The sequence below is a fragment of the Melanerpes formicivorus genome, unplaced genomic scaffold (assembly GCF_026170545.1).
Source record: "Melanerpes formicivorus ecotype bairdi unplaced genomic scaffold, bMelFor1.0.p_v2 SCAF_21, whole genome shotgun sequence".
Taxonomy (NCBI): Eukaryota; Metazoa; Chordata; class Aves; order Piciformes; family Picidae; genus Melanerpes; species Melanerpes formicivorus.
In genome coordinates this window covers 10,339,154-10,353,345 of record NW_027142373.1, presented here as the reverse complement: position 1 = coordinate 10,353,345, position 14,192 = coordinate 10,339,154, and the positions used below count along the sequence as shown (strand labels likewise).

At 48.8% G+C, this 14,192-nt stretch overlaps 2 protein-coding genes across 13 annotated transcripts in view; one reads left to right on the top strand and one right to left on the bottom strand.

Moving 5' to 3' along the window:
• Positions 1-14,192, bottom strand: part of RECQL5 (RecQ like helicase 5) — a 54,754-nt gene that overhangs the window by 22,108 nt on the left and 18,454 nt on the right. For all 7 annotated transcript variants that reach the window (XR_010988908.1, XR_010988907.1, XR_010988911.1 and 4 more), the window contains exon 9: positions 1,530-1,757. Coding sequence is in view for 2 of the 7 variants with exons in the window: in XM_068151521.1 (XP_068007622.1) it covers positions 1,530-1,757 (228 nt within the window). In the remaining 5 variants the exon portion in view is untranslated. The remainder of the gene's footprint in view (positions 1-1,529; positions 1,758-14,192) is intronic.
• Positions 5,410-14,192, top strand: part of SMIM5 (small integral membrane protein 5) — a 43,047-nt gene continuing 34,264 nt past the window's right edge. For 4 of the 6 annotated variants that reach the window (XM_068151533.1, XM_068151531.1, XM_068151530.1 and 1 more), the window contains exons 1-2: positions 5,411-6,064; positions 12,036-12,176. The gene's annotated coding sequence lies outside the window, so the exon portion shown is untranslated. Of the gene's footprint in view, positions 6,065-11,714; positions 11,969-12,035; positions 12,177-14,192 lie in introns of those variants that run through there. The other 2 variants (XM_068151528.1, XM_068151529.1) reach the window with 2 other exon arrangements.

Sequence of the window (14,192 nt, the reverse complement as noted above, 5' to 3'; positions counted from 1 at the left end):
TTAGCCTGGAGAAGAGGAGGCTCAGGGGAGACCTTATTGCTCTCTACAACTACCTGAAGGGAGATTGCAGCCAGGTGGGGGTTGGTCTGTTCTCCCAGGAAAGCAGCACCAGAACAAGAGGACACAGTCTCAAGCTGCACCAGGGGAGGTTTAGGCTGGATGTTAGGAAGAAATTCTTCATAGAAAGAGAGATTGGCCATTGGAATGTGCTGCCCAGGGAGGTGGTGGAGTCACCATCACTGGAGGTGTTTAAGAGAGACTGGATGGGGTGCTTGGTGCCATGGTTTAGCTGATTAGGTGGTGCTGGGTGATAGGTTGGACTGGATGATCTCAAAGGTCTTTTCCAACCTGGTTAATTCTATTCTATTCTACTCTACCCCACCTCTAAGTCACTACTGCCCTTGGGGTGGAGCTGAGCAAAGCATCCCTTACTCAGTTCTTCACAGACTGTTAAATAAAATGAATCTATTAAATATAAATGTATTAAATGAAGTCCCCATCACTAGCACACTGAAGTGCAGCAGCTGCTTCTCTCCAGATGTAGCCCAGGAGCTTCCTGCCTTCCACAGCTGCCACAGCCAATACTTAGAGGTATCACAAATCAGAGCTATAAGGCTGGTGACTATTACAACTTCCAAGCCCCAGCTACAACCAAGTCGTGGAGAGGTTCAATAAATCAAGCAGCAAACTGTGCTGTGCAACAGCACTGGCCATGTCTTCTCAGGTCCTGAGATCAACCAGGCTCAGGTCACAAGGACACCAGTTTCCCCTGAGTCAGGTGGATGTGCCAGAAGAACAAAGCCACAAGTCTGCAGCCGTTTAAGGTAAAGCAGAGGGCCAGGCCAGCCAGCAGTGCTGCACACCCTGGCAGAGCTCCATGGGCAGTGCAGGCAGCAAAACCGGCAGCCCAGTGGAGCTGCATGGTCGTTGCAGCTCAGCCAGAGCACCAGGAGGAAGAGAAGTTGTCATCTCCACCCTGCCAAGTGTTTTACAGAATGAATCCTGTTTCCCACTGCTCATCTTCCTTTTGCTGTCAGCCTGACAGGGAAACACTAAAATTCAGCAGTCTGCAGAAGCAGCTGTCCCTGGTGCTCTGTTACTTCCTCTGTGATGACTAAGTTGTGCCAAGTGGCCCCCTCAGCCTGCTGGCCCACAGACAGGAATGAACTCTGGACTGTGCCATGCTTTGCTGTCATGTTGGTCTCACACAGCTTTGAGCTGTGTGACTGAACAGGCTGAGCCCACTTGCTGCTTAGAAAAAATACAAATCAAAAAAGACCAGGCTCATTTCTTGAGCCAATTGCATTCTGCAGGGCAGTTCTTAGGTCAATCAAAAGAGCTTTTGGCTCTCTGGGAGATGAATGTGATCAAGTCTGTGTGTGTGTGTGGAAAATGAAATTCCAGCTCCTGCTGCCAGGAAGTTACAGGAAAATACCACCACAGAGAAACATGTGCTGAAAACAGGAGTGGCCAGGCCCACAGCTGGGAGATTGTTCCTGGGAGCTGGATTTGAACCACCAAGCACTGACCTGCTGAAACCTCCGCAGCCTCTCCTCCCACCTTCGTATAGCTCCGGGTCGTATCTGTCCCAGGAGGAGCCTGTGGGCCCAATGCAGGTTTTGCTCCAGCTGTTGGTGCAGTGCTCCAGTGACTCCAGTTGCCTCTTCACTGCCCCTGGGTTCTTGCAGTAATCACAGCCCTTGTTGCAAGGTGGGGAGACATCTCCAAAGAACTGGGCTATGGCATTGTGCCGGCACCTGGGAAGCAAAAGGATCAAAGACCTGGTGATTGCTTCTATTGACAAGAACCCCCCCAAGTGCAAGGAGTGTTTGGATGAAGACTTGAGTCTTTTTCTTGCAGAGAATGCCTGTTCCAGCAGGAATCACAGGGATTAGAGCCCTGGAGCAGAACTGGGGTTGTGTTCCTGGCACCTTGTTTAAGGTCTCTCTGCCTCCGCTTCCTCACAAGTAAAACAAACAACAGGGGTCAATCTCTTCTGCTAAATGCTTCCAGACCTTTGAGATCTGCAAAAGGCATGAAGGCCTCTGCTCTGGTGAGACCTCCCCTCATGTACTGTGTACAGCTCTGGAGCCCTCAGTATAGGAAGGACATGGACCTGATGGAGTGGGTCCAGAAAAGGGACATGAAAATGATCAGGGGGTTGGAGCACCTCTGCTACAAGGACAGGCTGAGGGAACTGGGGGTGTTCAGCCTGGAGAGAAGGGGGCTCAGGGAGACCTAATAGCAGCCTTCCAGTACCTGCAGGATGGAAAGAGGCTGTTTACAAAAGCAGGTGAAAGGGCAATGGCTTCAAACTAGAGAAGAGCAGATTTAGATGGGATGTTAGGAATAGGTTCTTTACTGTGAGGGTAGTGGAACACTGGAACTGGTTGCCCAGGGAGGTGGGTGGGGGCCGATCCCTGGAGATATTCAAAGCTCAACAGGGCTCTGGGCAGCCTGATCTAGTTGAGGATGCTGCTGGCTACTGCAGAGGGAGTTGGACTGGATGACCTTCAGAGGCCCCTTCCAACCCAGACCATTCTATGATTCTATGACTAAACATGCAGTTATCAATTCTGCATCACTGGCCAAGCAGATTCCACGTCTAACCAGACTGGCTCTAGGATAAGTAGGTAAAGAGTGTGGATGCCTGCAGCTCAGAGTTCAGCACGTGTCTGTGCATTTCACATGGGAGAGCTTCTAATTTCATTGGTTTGGCTTTGAAGGTGAAGAAATTTACAGTTGAGGAAAGAGGAGTCTAAATCACACCCCAGAAAAAGGGAGTTCAGACTCAGGTTGTCCTGGGCTGCTCAGGTGGTACAGAGCCTAGGTCTAAATCTGCTCACACATGCTGAAGATCAGCAGCCAAGGCTCAGGCAGGGTCCTACATCCACGCAAACCACTCCACTCGCTCATGCTCTATTGCACAACCAGTTCTACCAGCCTTAGCACACTGGCCATGTGAAGATGATTAGATTCTTCCAGGAATCTTTACAAGATTTCTGGCAGACAGCAGTGTTTTGGGGTGTGTAAGAAAAGAGAGTTTGGTGACAGAGACACATAATACAGGCAGGAAGTAATTTCTCTGCTAGAACAGTCCCTAACTTAAAGCAGGGAAGACTGATTCTGCTAGAGAAAGAGCCACCAGGAGGTGACATTCTTTTTTGCCCCCCCCCCTTCTTTTAAGAAAGTGGCCAGAATTCAGAGCTTTTTAAAACTTGGGTTTCACAGCAGGAGCAATTGTCTCAATCAAAAATGCTGATACCAGATAGGCAGAAACACTTCATCAGGCATTTAGAGCTCAAGTCCTGCAGCCAAGTCTCAACAAGGGTTGTTTCAGAAGGGAATTATTTTACTGCAAGGAAGAACAAAGCAGAGATTTTTCTTCTCTACCAAGGAGTGCCCTAGTTGGCTTACCAACTTCATCTGCAGAAAGTGGGTCACAGAGGGGGAAAAGTAAGAGAGAGAGCACTTTATTTACTCATATTATGAACCCTTTAAGGCAAGTCTGAACTTGCCAGAGATCTAACAAACGCAGTTTGCTTCTTAAACGTGTATGCGTGCCTGGGAGGAACATAACTGCATGTCTACCACAGCATCACAAACCCTGCAAGGCTCCACAGCTGGCTCCCTTGGCTCACTCATTCCCACGGCCTGGGAGGTTAATTTGCCAGGAGGAGAGCGAGGGAAGCAGCAGAGCAGCAGGGCACAGCCCGCTGTGGCCACAGCACCCTGTGTGCTGACGCACAGCGGACCTGGCGCTGATCAGGTAAGGAGGGCTGCCCCAGTGGGATGCTGTGCTGCAGGGTCTGGGGGCCTGGAGAGGGCTGTGACAAAGCTGCCTTTATGTCCCCCTGCAGAGCCACACTGACTCACACTCTGGTGCTCAAAGAGCTCCTTTCACAGGGTGGGGAAGGGTGGGGGGATCGGGATGGGGACAACACATTCGATCCCCTTGTCCTGCCGTGCCGAAAGAGCCGCTGGTGCTGCCTGCCCTGCCAGTGCAGCGTGACTATAGAAATGTCAGCGAGCTGCAAGTCAGCTTTTTGTTGCCCCAAAGAAAACAGGCAGGCATTCTCACTCGGCCACGGCGCTCTCACACGCGCTGATCTGCATTGGAGTCAACTCAGGCGTGCAGGAACGGCCAAGCCCTCTCCTCACTCCTGCAGCCTGCTCACCAGGCTTGTGCTGGGGAGGGACACCCACACACACCTCTGTCCCTTACTGCAAAGCAGAATTGCCCCAAGGGAGGCCTTTGGTGGAAGCAGAGATCAGCTCTGAAGCCATGGGAATATAGGGTTCTCAGGTCTAACCCCTCATACAGCCCAGCCCTCTCCCTCCAGCCTCCTGTCACTGCCTGCACTTTCCTGCAGAGTTACTCAAACTGAGGCCACAGCCCTGCTTTAGCCAACGGTGCTCATGAGTTGGCTCACCACAGAAAGGTAGTTGCAGAACTAAGATTGCAGACCCACAGTTTGAGTCAAAAGGCCACAGGCAGAGTTACCAAAAGGGGTGCTGGGGGGCAACTGGGTGAACTGAGCACAACGTTGAACTAATGCTCAACAGACCTAAAGCTTAACTGAATGCAAGAGGTCCTGAAACACAGCTGGTTATGCATTAACCATAATGGGGAAACTTCAAGTCACATGAGCACCTGAGGAGTGCCCACAAGAGCTGATTTCCATACATTTATGGTAGTTGGTATCATCATACACATCCTAAAATTATTTCATCTTTCAGATATGTAGCTGTACTATTTGCCTCCCCCACCCTTCAACAGGAGTATGTAGGAGCTGACCATTGGTCTTTAAAAGGCCTAAACAACATCATTATTTCCTTTGAGGCATCCTACCTCGACCTGACATCATGGGATAGGATGAAGAGCAAATAACCACCATGGTTATTAACATGTTCTTGTCTGGCCACTACATTTCAGGAGAGTGCTCAACTGACCACATGACTGCCTGCACCATACCTCCTTGCTTTTGTACCCCAGCTGAAAGAGGAGCAATGAGTAGAAGCAGATGGACAGGCAGAGAAGCAGCAGCCACAAATCTCCAAGGAAGCTTTGCCTCTCCCAAAACACACCAGAAAACAACAAAAGCATTTCTTCACGTGAGCCAAAGAGGGGTACAAAGCCTCATCAGAAAAGCTCTACCTCAAAAAATAACCCAACCCATCAAGTCCTGCAATAGAGACAAAAAATGAAAACCTTAAGAAAGGCAAAATTCACAGGAGGACAAATCAGTTGCCTAGATTCCAGCTGCTGAAACAAAAAAAGCCATTTAATGAGCCTTATCAAAGAGAAAAGCAAATTAGGAAGCTGATGAGAAGTTGCCACACTGCAGCTGTCTAAAGGACTGTACCCTGTGTAATACCATCAGAACTTCAACAACCCTCTGGGACAAGACAGTGGGTGTCAGCTGTCCCCAGAATACAAAACCCACAGTGTCAAGGGAGTATCTGACCTGGCCAAGGGCATGGAGCAGATTCACTACCCTGCACTCCCCCCGGTGTTGTTCCATCCTTGTGCTTGCTTTCTCTGTCCCTTAGAAGAACACAAGAGCCAAGCTCCTTCCCCCAGGAGTCGGAAGGAAACTGGGGACCATAAAGGAAAGTGAATTGTTTGAACACTCCCCCAAACTATGGCAAGAAAAGAATCAATTGGGAGTCTCACTTCAGGAAAAAAAAAATAAAAAAGAAAGAGAAAAGCTGCGATTAAAAAGGAAATAAATAAAAAGTCGGCTGCGAGATGTACAGAGGAAGCAAGCAACAAGTGCTCGGTTGGGGCACTCGGGGAGCTCGCAGCAGCGGCTGGTTGGGCTGCGGTGGCTCCTGGCCACCCGCCCTCCGCTCTGGCACACATGTAACACGAAACTTCGCATCTCCAGGACAACCAATAACAAAAAAAAGGCAGAGACAACAGCTGGCTGTCAGCAGCAGAGCCGAGAGGAGCCGAGCGAGGAGCCAGACACAAGCCAGGATGAGGGGAGAGATGACGTGAAAACTTGAAGAAGACGAAACGAAGAACAGGAGGAGAAGAAGAGTTGGCGGCGCGGCTGGGGTAAGGCTGAGCTATTGCCGGTGTCCGCTCAAGCGCGGCGAGTTAGCAAAGCAGCTGGAGCCTTCGGAGCTCTCGGTAGGGTGAGCTGCAGAACCAGCCCTGGAGCAGAGCTCGCTAGCCTGGATTTGTTTGTGAGGGGCACTCAGGAGCAGAGGGGACTAGAGGAAAAGCTTTTAATAGGATTGCAGAGACCTGCGCCGCAGCCGCGCTGCTAACAAAGGGGCCAGCCCGAGTCTCGCCGTGCTCCCACCGAGCTGGAGCAAGCAACTTCTTTGCTGATTAGAAAGGCTGGCTGCTCATTTTACTCTTGCTGTGAAGGAATGTGACCTTAGCTGATAAGCAGGTCTAGCACAGGGAATTCTCCACGGTGATGACTTGGTGTATTGCTGCTTGGTGTGGCAGAGAGGCTGAGCAGAGCGGTGCCATCAGAGACGAGCTGCCAGCACAGGCAAGTGCCGGTGAAACCAAGTGGGTGCCAGCCACAGCCTCCTCCAGAGCTCCTCACTGCTGGAGACAAGTTTGATCTCCCAAATCCTGAAGCATAAAGAGAGCTGAGGAAAGAAACCCTGGTTGGGGAACTAGCAGACTGTGCAAGTTAAGCATCTGTGTCCAATAGGAAGAAACAGAAAGGTTTTACACAGCTTCTTACAAGAGCATTTAAAAAAGCTCATGTAGCAGGCACAGATGCTGGCTTGCTCAGAACAGAGAAGCCACTGCTCTGAGAGAACGTACCCACGGGCTGAGGTGTACAGGAACAAGAAAGTCAGGTCTGAAGGGAAGGAAAAGGATTCCCCACATACATGAAATTATAGAGTCATAGGATCACTAGGTTAGAAAAAAATCTTTCAGATCAAGCCCAAGGCTTGTTTTGCATAGAGAGGTGTCCCACAACCTGTGCTCCCACCTCTGCTTTGCTGCTGGGTGCAGGAAGGGGGGGGGCAAGATGACTGACCATATAAGCCTCTGTTTTCTACCATCTGAAGCCAATTACTCTGTTTGGAAGCCCTTGCACCTCCTAGCACTGAGCTGGCTAATGGCACTTGCCTCTTCCAGGAGGCACATGGGCAGCAAGCTGTTTACAAACAGGCAGGGAGAGGGGCAGAAAGCCAATTCTCACAGGAAAAAAACATGTCTTCCCTATCCTACACATGCCTGTAGGGAGGAATGCTAAGGATCAGGTATTTCCACTTCATTCTCGTTAAAGTGGAAGGGAGGGCAGGTCTTTGTGACCTACGTGTTGTACAAACACCAACTTGGAACTGCTGGGGTGAGAAGATGCAGTAGTTGAGGCACACATGCCTCCACACACACAGCCCTAGGTTCAAAGGGGACAGAGGGAAGTTTCCACCCTGATAATGAAGGGTCTCTGTAGGTTGGTTGTTGCAGTTAAGATGGTTTCTCAAATAATTACTGGGGAAAAAACAAAGTTTAGGGGGAAAGGCAAAAAACCCAAATCCAAAACAAAACCAAACAAACTGAAACAAACCAAACAAAGCAAAAAAGGAAAAGGAGGGAGGAGTGAAGGGAGAAGGGCAGAGGAGGGAGTGGGGCAGAGAAACTCGCCAAGTTGTCCTCACCAAAAGAAAATCTTCCTGGGTTTGACTGGGGGTTTGTCCAGCCACAGCAGTGTTGCACACAGGCTGTGTGTGGGGGTAAGCAATAAGAAACACATGTTTGGGTAAAAGCACTTGTGTTACAGCTGTCACAGCGCACAGGGCTCTCGGCCTGACTGCGAAGCAAAAGCACTCATGGGAGCCAAGGTACAAAACCAGCCGCGTTTGACAGAGCAGATCCCCTCTGCAGCACAGCCCCTGTCCCCCACAGCCTGCAGTGGGCCACTGGCAGGGACTGAAGAGACTGTAAGAGAACTGGGTGAGGACAGCAACACCCAGCCCCCTCACCTCCATGCAAGCTCTCACCACTACCCTGTGCCACCACAGCTGATGTGGTTCACAACAGCTTCTTCTGAGGAAGCAGCTGTCGTAACCTTCAGTTTGGAGTCCCTACACCCAAGTGGCATCTTTACTAAGATTAGATCAGCATAACTCAAAAATGCTTGTAATTTCTCAGACCAGTCAAGGACAGGGCACAGAGGTGGCTGAAAGAAGATGAAAGTGTTTCCAGCACTGTCAGGGGGCTGCAGCTGTCCTACCTTACCTCAAACACCAAACCACCGAAGGATCCCAGTGTGTTTGTGAAGTAACTATCCACCAGGCTTGCACAGGCACACAGCTACCCCTGTCAGCTTCCTGGGAAATGGTGATTTTGCTAATATTAGAATAGGCTTTCATGCTAGATTCAAGCACCAGCCACCCTAAAAAAAGTTCTCTTGTAGAAGAGCTACAGGTTTATTTTTAAACCTGACCTTTGCCTTCCACTGGATGGCTCTTGTGTTTTGGTTTCCCCACTTCAGAGTGGGATCAGTAGTAAGGAATGACCTCCAAGGGGTTTGTGGCCTTGTTTGTGGGATGGAGTGGAGGAAAAGCAGTGGTGTTCTGCAGAGGTGTGGAGACTCTCAGCTCAGTGCCCCAGTGGGCACCTCAGCTGCTGGCAGCTGCTGTGGCAGGGAATTCAGTGCCTTTTTATATTAATCTAATATTAGGTTGTAGGCGAGGGACGGAACATTTACAGGGCTGCCTCAAGACCAATCTCCAAATAGTGGGTGGTGGAGATGACAGGGTATCCCAGCCAAACAGTTACCCAGCCAGGGCAGCTTTATAATCTGAAAGAAATGTGTGGCCTTCTCTTCCAGACCAGTTGACAAAGCCAAACTTTTCTCCCATGCCATTGAGCTGCAATTTACCAGTTTGGGCGTGTGCCGTTAAAAGGCTGAATTCTCTTGATACTGCAAACTATTTTCATCTGTTTGGGAATGAATTATAGGTCTGTCTGGCTCTGTTTGCTCCTGTTTTAGGGAAGAAAAAAAGAAAAACAACCCCAACACAACAGACAAGCCCTTAAGTCTCACGTGGCTGGGTCAGCTACAGTCATGGCAGCAAACGGTGCACTAACAATGGTGAGGGAAAACCAGGCACTGATAATACAAGTCCATTTCTATAGCCCTTTCTAAATCTCAGAAGTACACTGCAAACTCAGAACAATAAACAATCACCAGAATCATTACATGTGCTGCCAAAATGCATCTAAACTCTACCAACACCTAGCAGCCAAGTGTTGTTTTAGGACAGGAAGCACTGTGGGCCTCATGCATATGAGGTCAGAAGCAGGTTTCAGGATCCAAGAACAAAGCTGGTAGGCTCAGGAACCAGCCAAGCCTTCATGTTCTCAAGAAAGTGGCCAAACACAGTCAGAGTTTATTTTGAAGCTTTAGATGAGAACAAAAAGCTTCCCCTCCCCTTCAGCTGCTCACCACTCTCCTTCCATGAGGCGAGGAATAGCCTTCTATGATTTCCTACCAAATAAGCGCCTCCAGTCCGTTCAGGCTTCCTATCCCTCTGCTCTGCTAGCCCAATTTTCAACCACCTCACTTGGCTTGCCTGAGGTAAGAACACCACAAAGGATTTGCTCCTCCACAGCCACAGTCTTGGGAAAAAGACAATGTTGCAATGAAGACTGGTGTCCTACCCTGTAAGGTCTCTGGAGCAGTGCTGATGTGGGCAATGGGCACTTGCTACATTAAGGGCTAGAGGCACTGGCAGCTTCAGGTCACAACCAACAGCTTCCCCCACTCATCTCTTCTTTTAGATTACTGTAGCAACAAACCCACACGGCCAAAAATTCACAGAGGAGAAGCAGCAGATCAGGAGGTCCCATCAAGAGAAATAACCCCTGTAGAGCATGACTAAGGAGCAACCATGAGTGGAAGCCATGCTTTCACCTACTTTCATCCTCATCAGGCTCAGTGACTGAAGTGTAACAAGCACTTGGCAAGCAAAAGCCATTGCAGTTTGTAACTGCAACAGAGCCAGGGACTTATTCTATGTAAAGAGTTCAGAGCACATTAGAGACCTGGACACACAACAATTAGCAAATCAACCGCTGAGGGTGGTTCCATGTTTTGCAGAGATGAAGTCACCCAGCAGAGGGATGGGATGACTTATCCAAAGTCATACCACCAGTAACATCACTGGCAGGCCAGGAAGACTGCCTGCACTTACTTAATTTCCAGTCCTGGGGCTAAACCACAAACCCAAATTCATGTCATTTGCACTGAAATAAGCGGCTCGAATGCCACCAGGACTATGGATAAACAAGTGTCTCATTCCTCAGCAGTCAGTTTAAGATCATCCACTCCCTACAGTTTGACTTCTGATGCACCTGTGTAGACACACAGATAGGCTCCAGCTCTCCAAACCAATGTCAGACCAAACCAAACCTGATCAATCTCCATCCATTTCAAAATACAAGAACTGGAGTAGCTTAAGGCAGACAGAGGCATGTGGGACCCCTCCTTGGGATGTGGGTCATGCCAAAGCTCTTTTTCTTGCTTGAAGCCTGGAAGCTACCACACACAGCCAGTTCTCTGTACAAAGAAAGCCTGACCAAGGCTTTTCTCTTGAATGTCTAGATTGAGGCTTTTTAATGGCTCAGAAGGGCTGAGCAGCCAACTTCTGAGTGCTTCAGCATGGCATAAACCCATTAAAACAGTTCAGAAGGATCATCTCAGTGCCATTACAGCAATTTTCACAGCTTTATTCAGTGGGCACAGCAAGATGAAGCTGTATTAAAAAACAAGCACAAGCACTTTCTGGGAATCTAATGCTACAGAAGCCCTAAATGTAGGGCATACTTTGGTTTTAGAGGGTCATCTAATCCTGGGAGTTGAGCAGCAACACCTCAGATGTCAGGCATGCCTCTGTGCTCCCTCTTTCCAGCCAAGGCAGACAACACATAGCACACATGGCAGATGCTTAAAACCAAATACACCCAAATGAGATTTGTTTTATTCCTTCCCCTGCCAGGCCTTGTAACACAGAGGAGGGTGAAAGAATTGATGATCCTGTCCCACTGGTAACACCAGTTAGAGGAGTTATTTTTTGAAGAACAACCAGAAGAGGAAACAGCTGAAACCACAAATTTCAGACTGCCACCCCAGCCCAGCAGGATCTTCCACACTGCCTATCACAAGCCATGACCACTGTACTCACTTTCTTTCTGTCTTCCCTGTGAGTTTCTGCTCTTACCTCTCCTCACTCTTATTCTCACTTCACATGATCTCTACCCAAAGCTATGGAGCAAAAGTTCACCCCCTTAGACTGACACATTACAAAGACTACATTGCACTGTGGTCATTCAGCATTGCTTCCATGAGTTCCATCAGCTTTGCTGCCACAACAGCCATTATCTCCTCTGCTCTGGAGGGTTCTCATCCTCAGTGGATGTGGTTTTGAGGAAGAACAATGAGCAAGGAAAAACTCCCAACTGAGAAAAGCACTGACAGACAATTATTGCTTGCTCCAAACCCAGCAGCATCTGTAAGGTACCAACTTGGGTGGCTGTTGTAGGCTCTAAAAGAGGACTCCAGTTTGAGAAAGTAAATCATCAGTTAAGACCTACCAACCTTGAATTTCAAATCTCTCCAGACTTGCCTTCTCTAAGAATAATCATTACAGTTACTGCTTCAGATATCCTGCACCACCTGGCCTTTACTTGCTGTTGGTGACTGGGAGCTTACCTGAACACAGGACAATTAAAAATGAGGAACTCATTCTAACAGCTGTGCTCTGGAATGTGTCAGTCATCTGCTGTACATGAGCAGACACAGAAGCCAGCTTGCTCAAGTCACCCAGCACCAGCCTCAGCCTTATGCCAATCTCTAAGATAAGATCTTGGTTCTGCTGAAATCAATCAGAAAGAAGATCACAATCAGAACTAGTCCTGACCAAAGGCTTTGCGTCACGAGCAGCACAGAAGGTTGCTCCATGAACAGAAATCACTTTCTTGGTGAGTTTTGGCTTTTTTCTTTTTTCAAAGAAGTGATTTATTCTTTACCCTTCTGCTCCACAAGCAGAAACCCCAAAGCAGTGAGAGCCTGTGGAACCAGAGTGCAGACAGAAGTGCAGTCAAGCAGAAAAACGCTTGCTTCCTCACGACTAGGTTAGAGACCGCACCGCCACCATCGACCCTCGTCCCTGGAGAAGTTCAAACCAAGGTAAACAAGCAACATTCCTGGCAAGCTTGAGAATAAAAACTCCTTCACATAGCTGCAGATTAGGTACTGGGGGGCAGAGGAATGTCTAGTACTGAGAGGATAAGCTCTTATCATTTCAGGCTGGGCACTTTGCTACTCCACGTGGAGTTTCACCGTTCTACTCAGTAGTTTCACGCCGCACACCCACACTTCAGAAGCTGGCTCCTCTGCTTGCTGCACCTGGTGCAGCCCAAAGCATGGTATGAAAGGTTAGAGCAGATCCCTTGCTAGGAGAGCTTCTGGGCAAGCAGAAACACCCCCAAAAGGAAGAAACATTTTCAGAATGTTAGAGCCAGAAATACTTATTTTGGGGAGAAAAAAAAAGGAAAGTTTTTTTCCTTCTGGAGCCAAGAGCAGAAAACAAATCACTTCACCTCTGCCTGCACTGCCATCTCTTGGAATGGAAACAGGGCTGGAGACCTGCTGCTGACACAGTCCTGCAGCACTCTGCAAAGGAGAAAGCAGCAGTTTCTGCTACAGCAGTCATCTGGAAAGAACTATTTAATCCTAGTCTCAAAAGTGACCTTCTCAGCTCAAAGGCCACAGCTCTGCCTCCCTGCTAAGCTGAAGTTGTACAGAGGTCTTTCTGTGGATGCAGATTTTTCCATCCACCCAGAGCCCTAGGAAACCAGCTGCTTGCTATTTTTCAGGCCTTATCTTGGACTTTTAAGAACAAAGAAACTCCTTTTTTTTTGAACTGCATAAACATAGGGAATGTAATTTGACTTGGCCTCTGTCGCCTTCAAGCCCAGCATGCACCCAAGCAGCCAAGGCCTCCCTGTCCTCAGTGTGTTTAGAAAAACTGAACTGCAAGCATCCATTTGTTTGAGTAACCAAGCCAGATGTGCAGTAATGAACGAGCTGGCTTCCCCTGCATTGTCCTGGCCACTTGGCTCTGTGTTATCACCAAGACTAGGATATTAAATTACACTGTTCCAAGGCCCATAAAACCCAGTGTTGACTTTGACAACACACACACACAAGCTAGTACATCCTGGTAGAATAATGACCTATGAGCTACAATTCACCCAAATACTGACCTGTCCATAAAACACTTAGTTTAGGTGAAACTCAACAATATCCTATTCCAGCAGAACTGGAACTTCCCCAGCTCTCATGCAAGCCTGGGTGGTGGATTTTTTTTGCTTGTTTGGGTTTGTTTAGGGTGTTTTTTTTTTTCCCCAGTATCTTCCAAAATCCTGCTGACAGGGCAAAAGAACAGCAAATATTGGTGGGAAAACTGAGGTGCCTAACTTTGACTGGACTAATGATGGTTTCAGTAACAACACTTCATGGTGATCATTCCTTCTGAGAATAAAGAAGGTGGAAGCAGGGCAGAAGGGGTTAGCTCCACAAGGGAGATCTCTTGATATCCATACAGGCTGGGGGATGATGCAGAAAAGGACTTAGGGGTGACAGTGGATGAGAAGCTGAACATGAGGCAACAATGGGCACTTGCAGCCCAGAAAGCCAATGGCATCCTGGGCTGCATCAAAGGAGCATGACCTGCCGGTCAAGAGAGGGGATTCTGCCACTCTGCTGAGACCTCACCTGGAGTGCTGTGTCCAGCTCTGGGGTCCCCAACACAAGAGATCTGCTGGAGCTGATCCAGAGGAGGGCCACAAAGATGATCAGAGGGCTGGAGCACCTTTCCTACGAAGACAGGCTGAACGATTTGGGACTGGCTCCAGGAAGTCCTTATAGCTACATTTCCATATCTGAAGGGGACCTACAGGAAGGCTGGGGAGGAACTGTTTAGAAGGGCCTGTGGTGATAGGACAAGAGGCAATAATTTGAAATTGGAGCAAGATACATTTAGGTTGGACAAAAGGAGGAAGTTCTGCACAGTGAAATACTAGAACAGGTTGCCCAGAGATGTGACTGAGGCCCCATCCCTGAAGACACTCAAGATCAGACTTGATGGGGCCCTGGGCAGCCTGATTTAGTTGGAGTTGTCCTGCTGACTGCAAGGGGGTT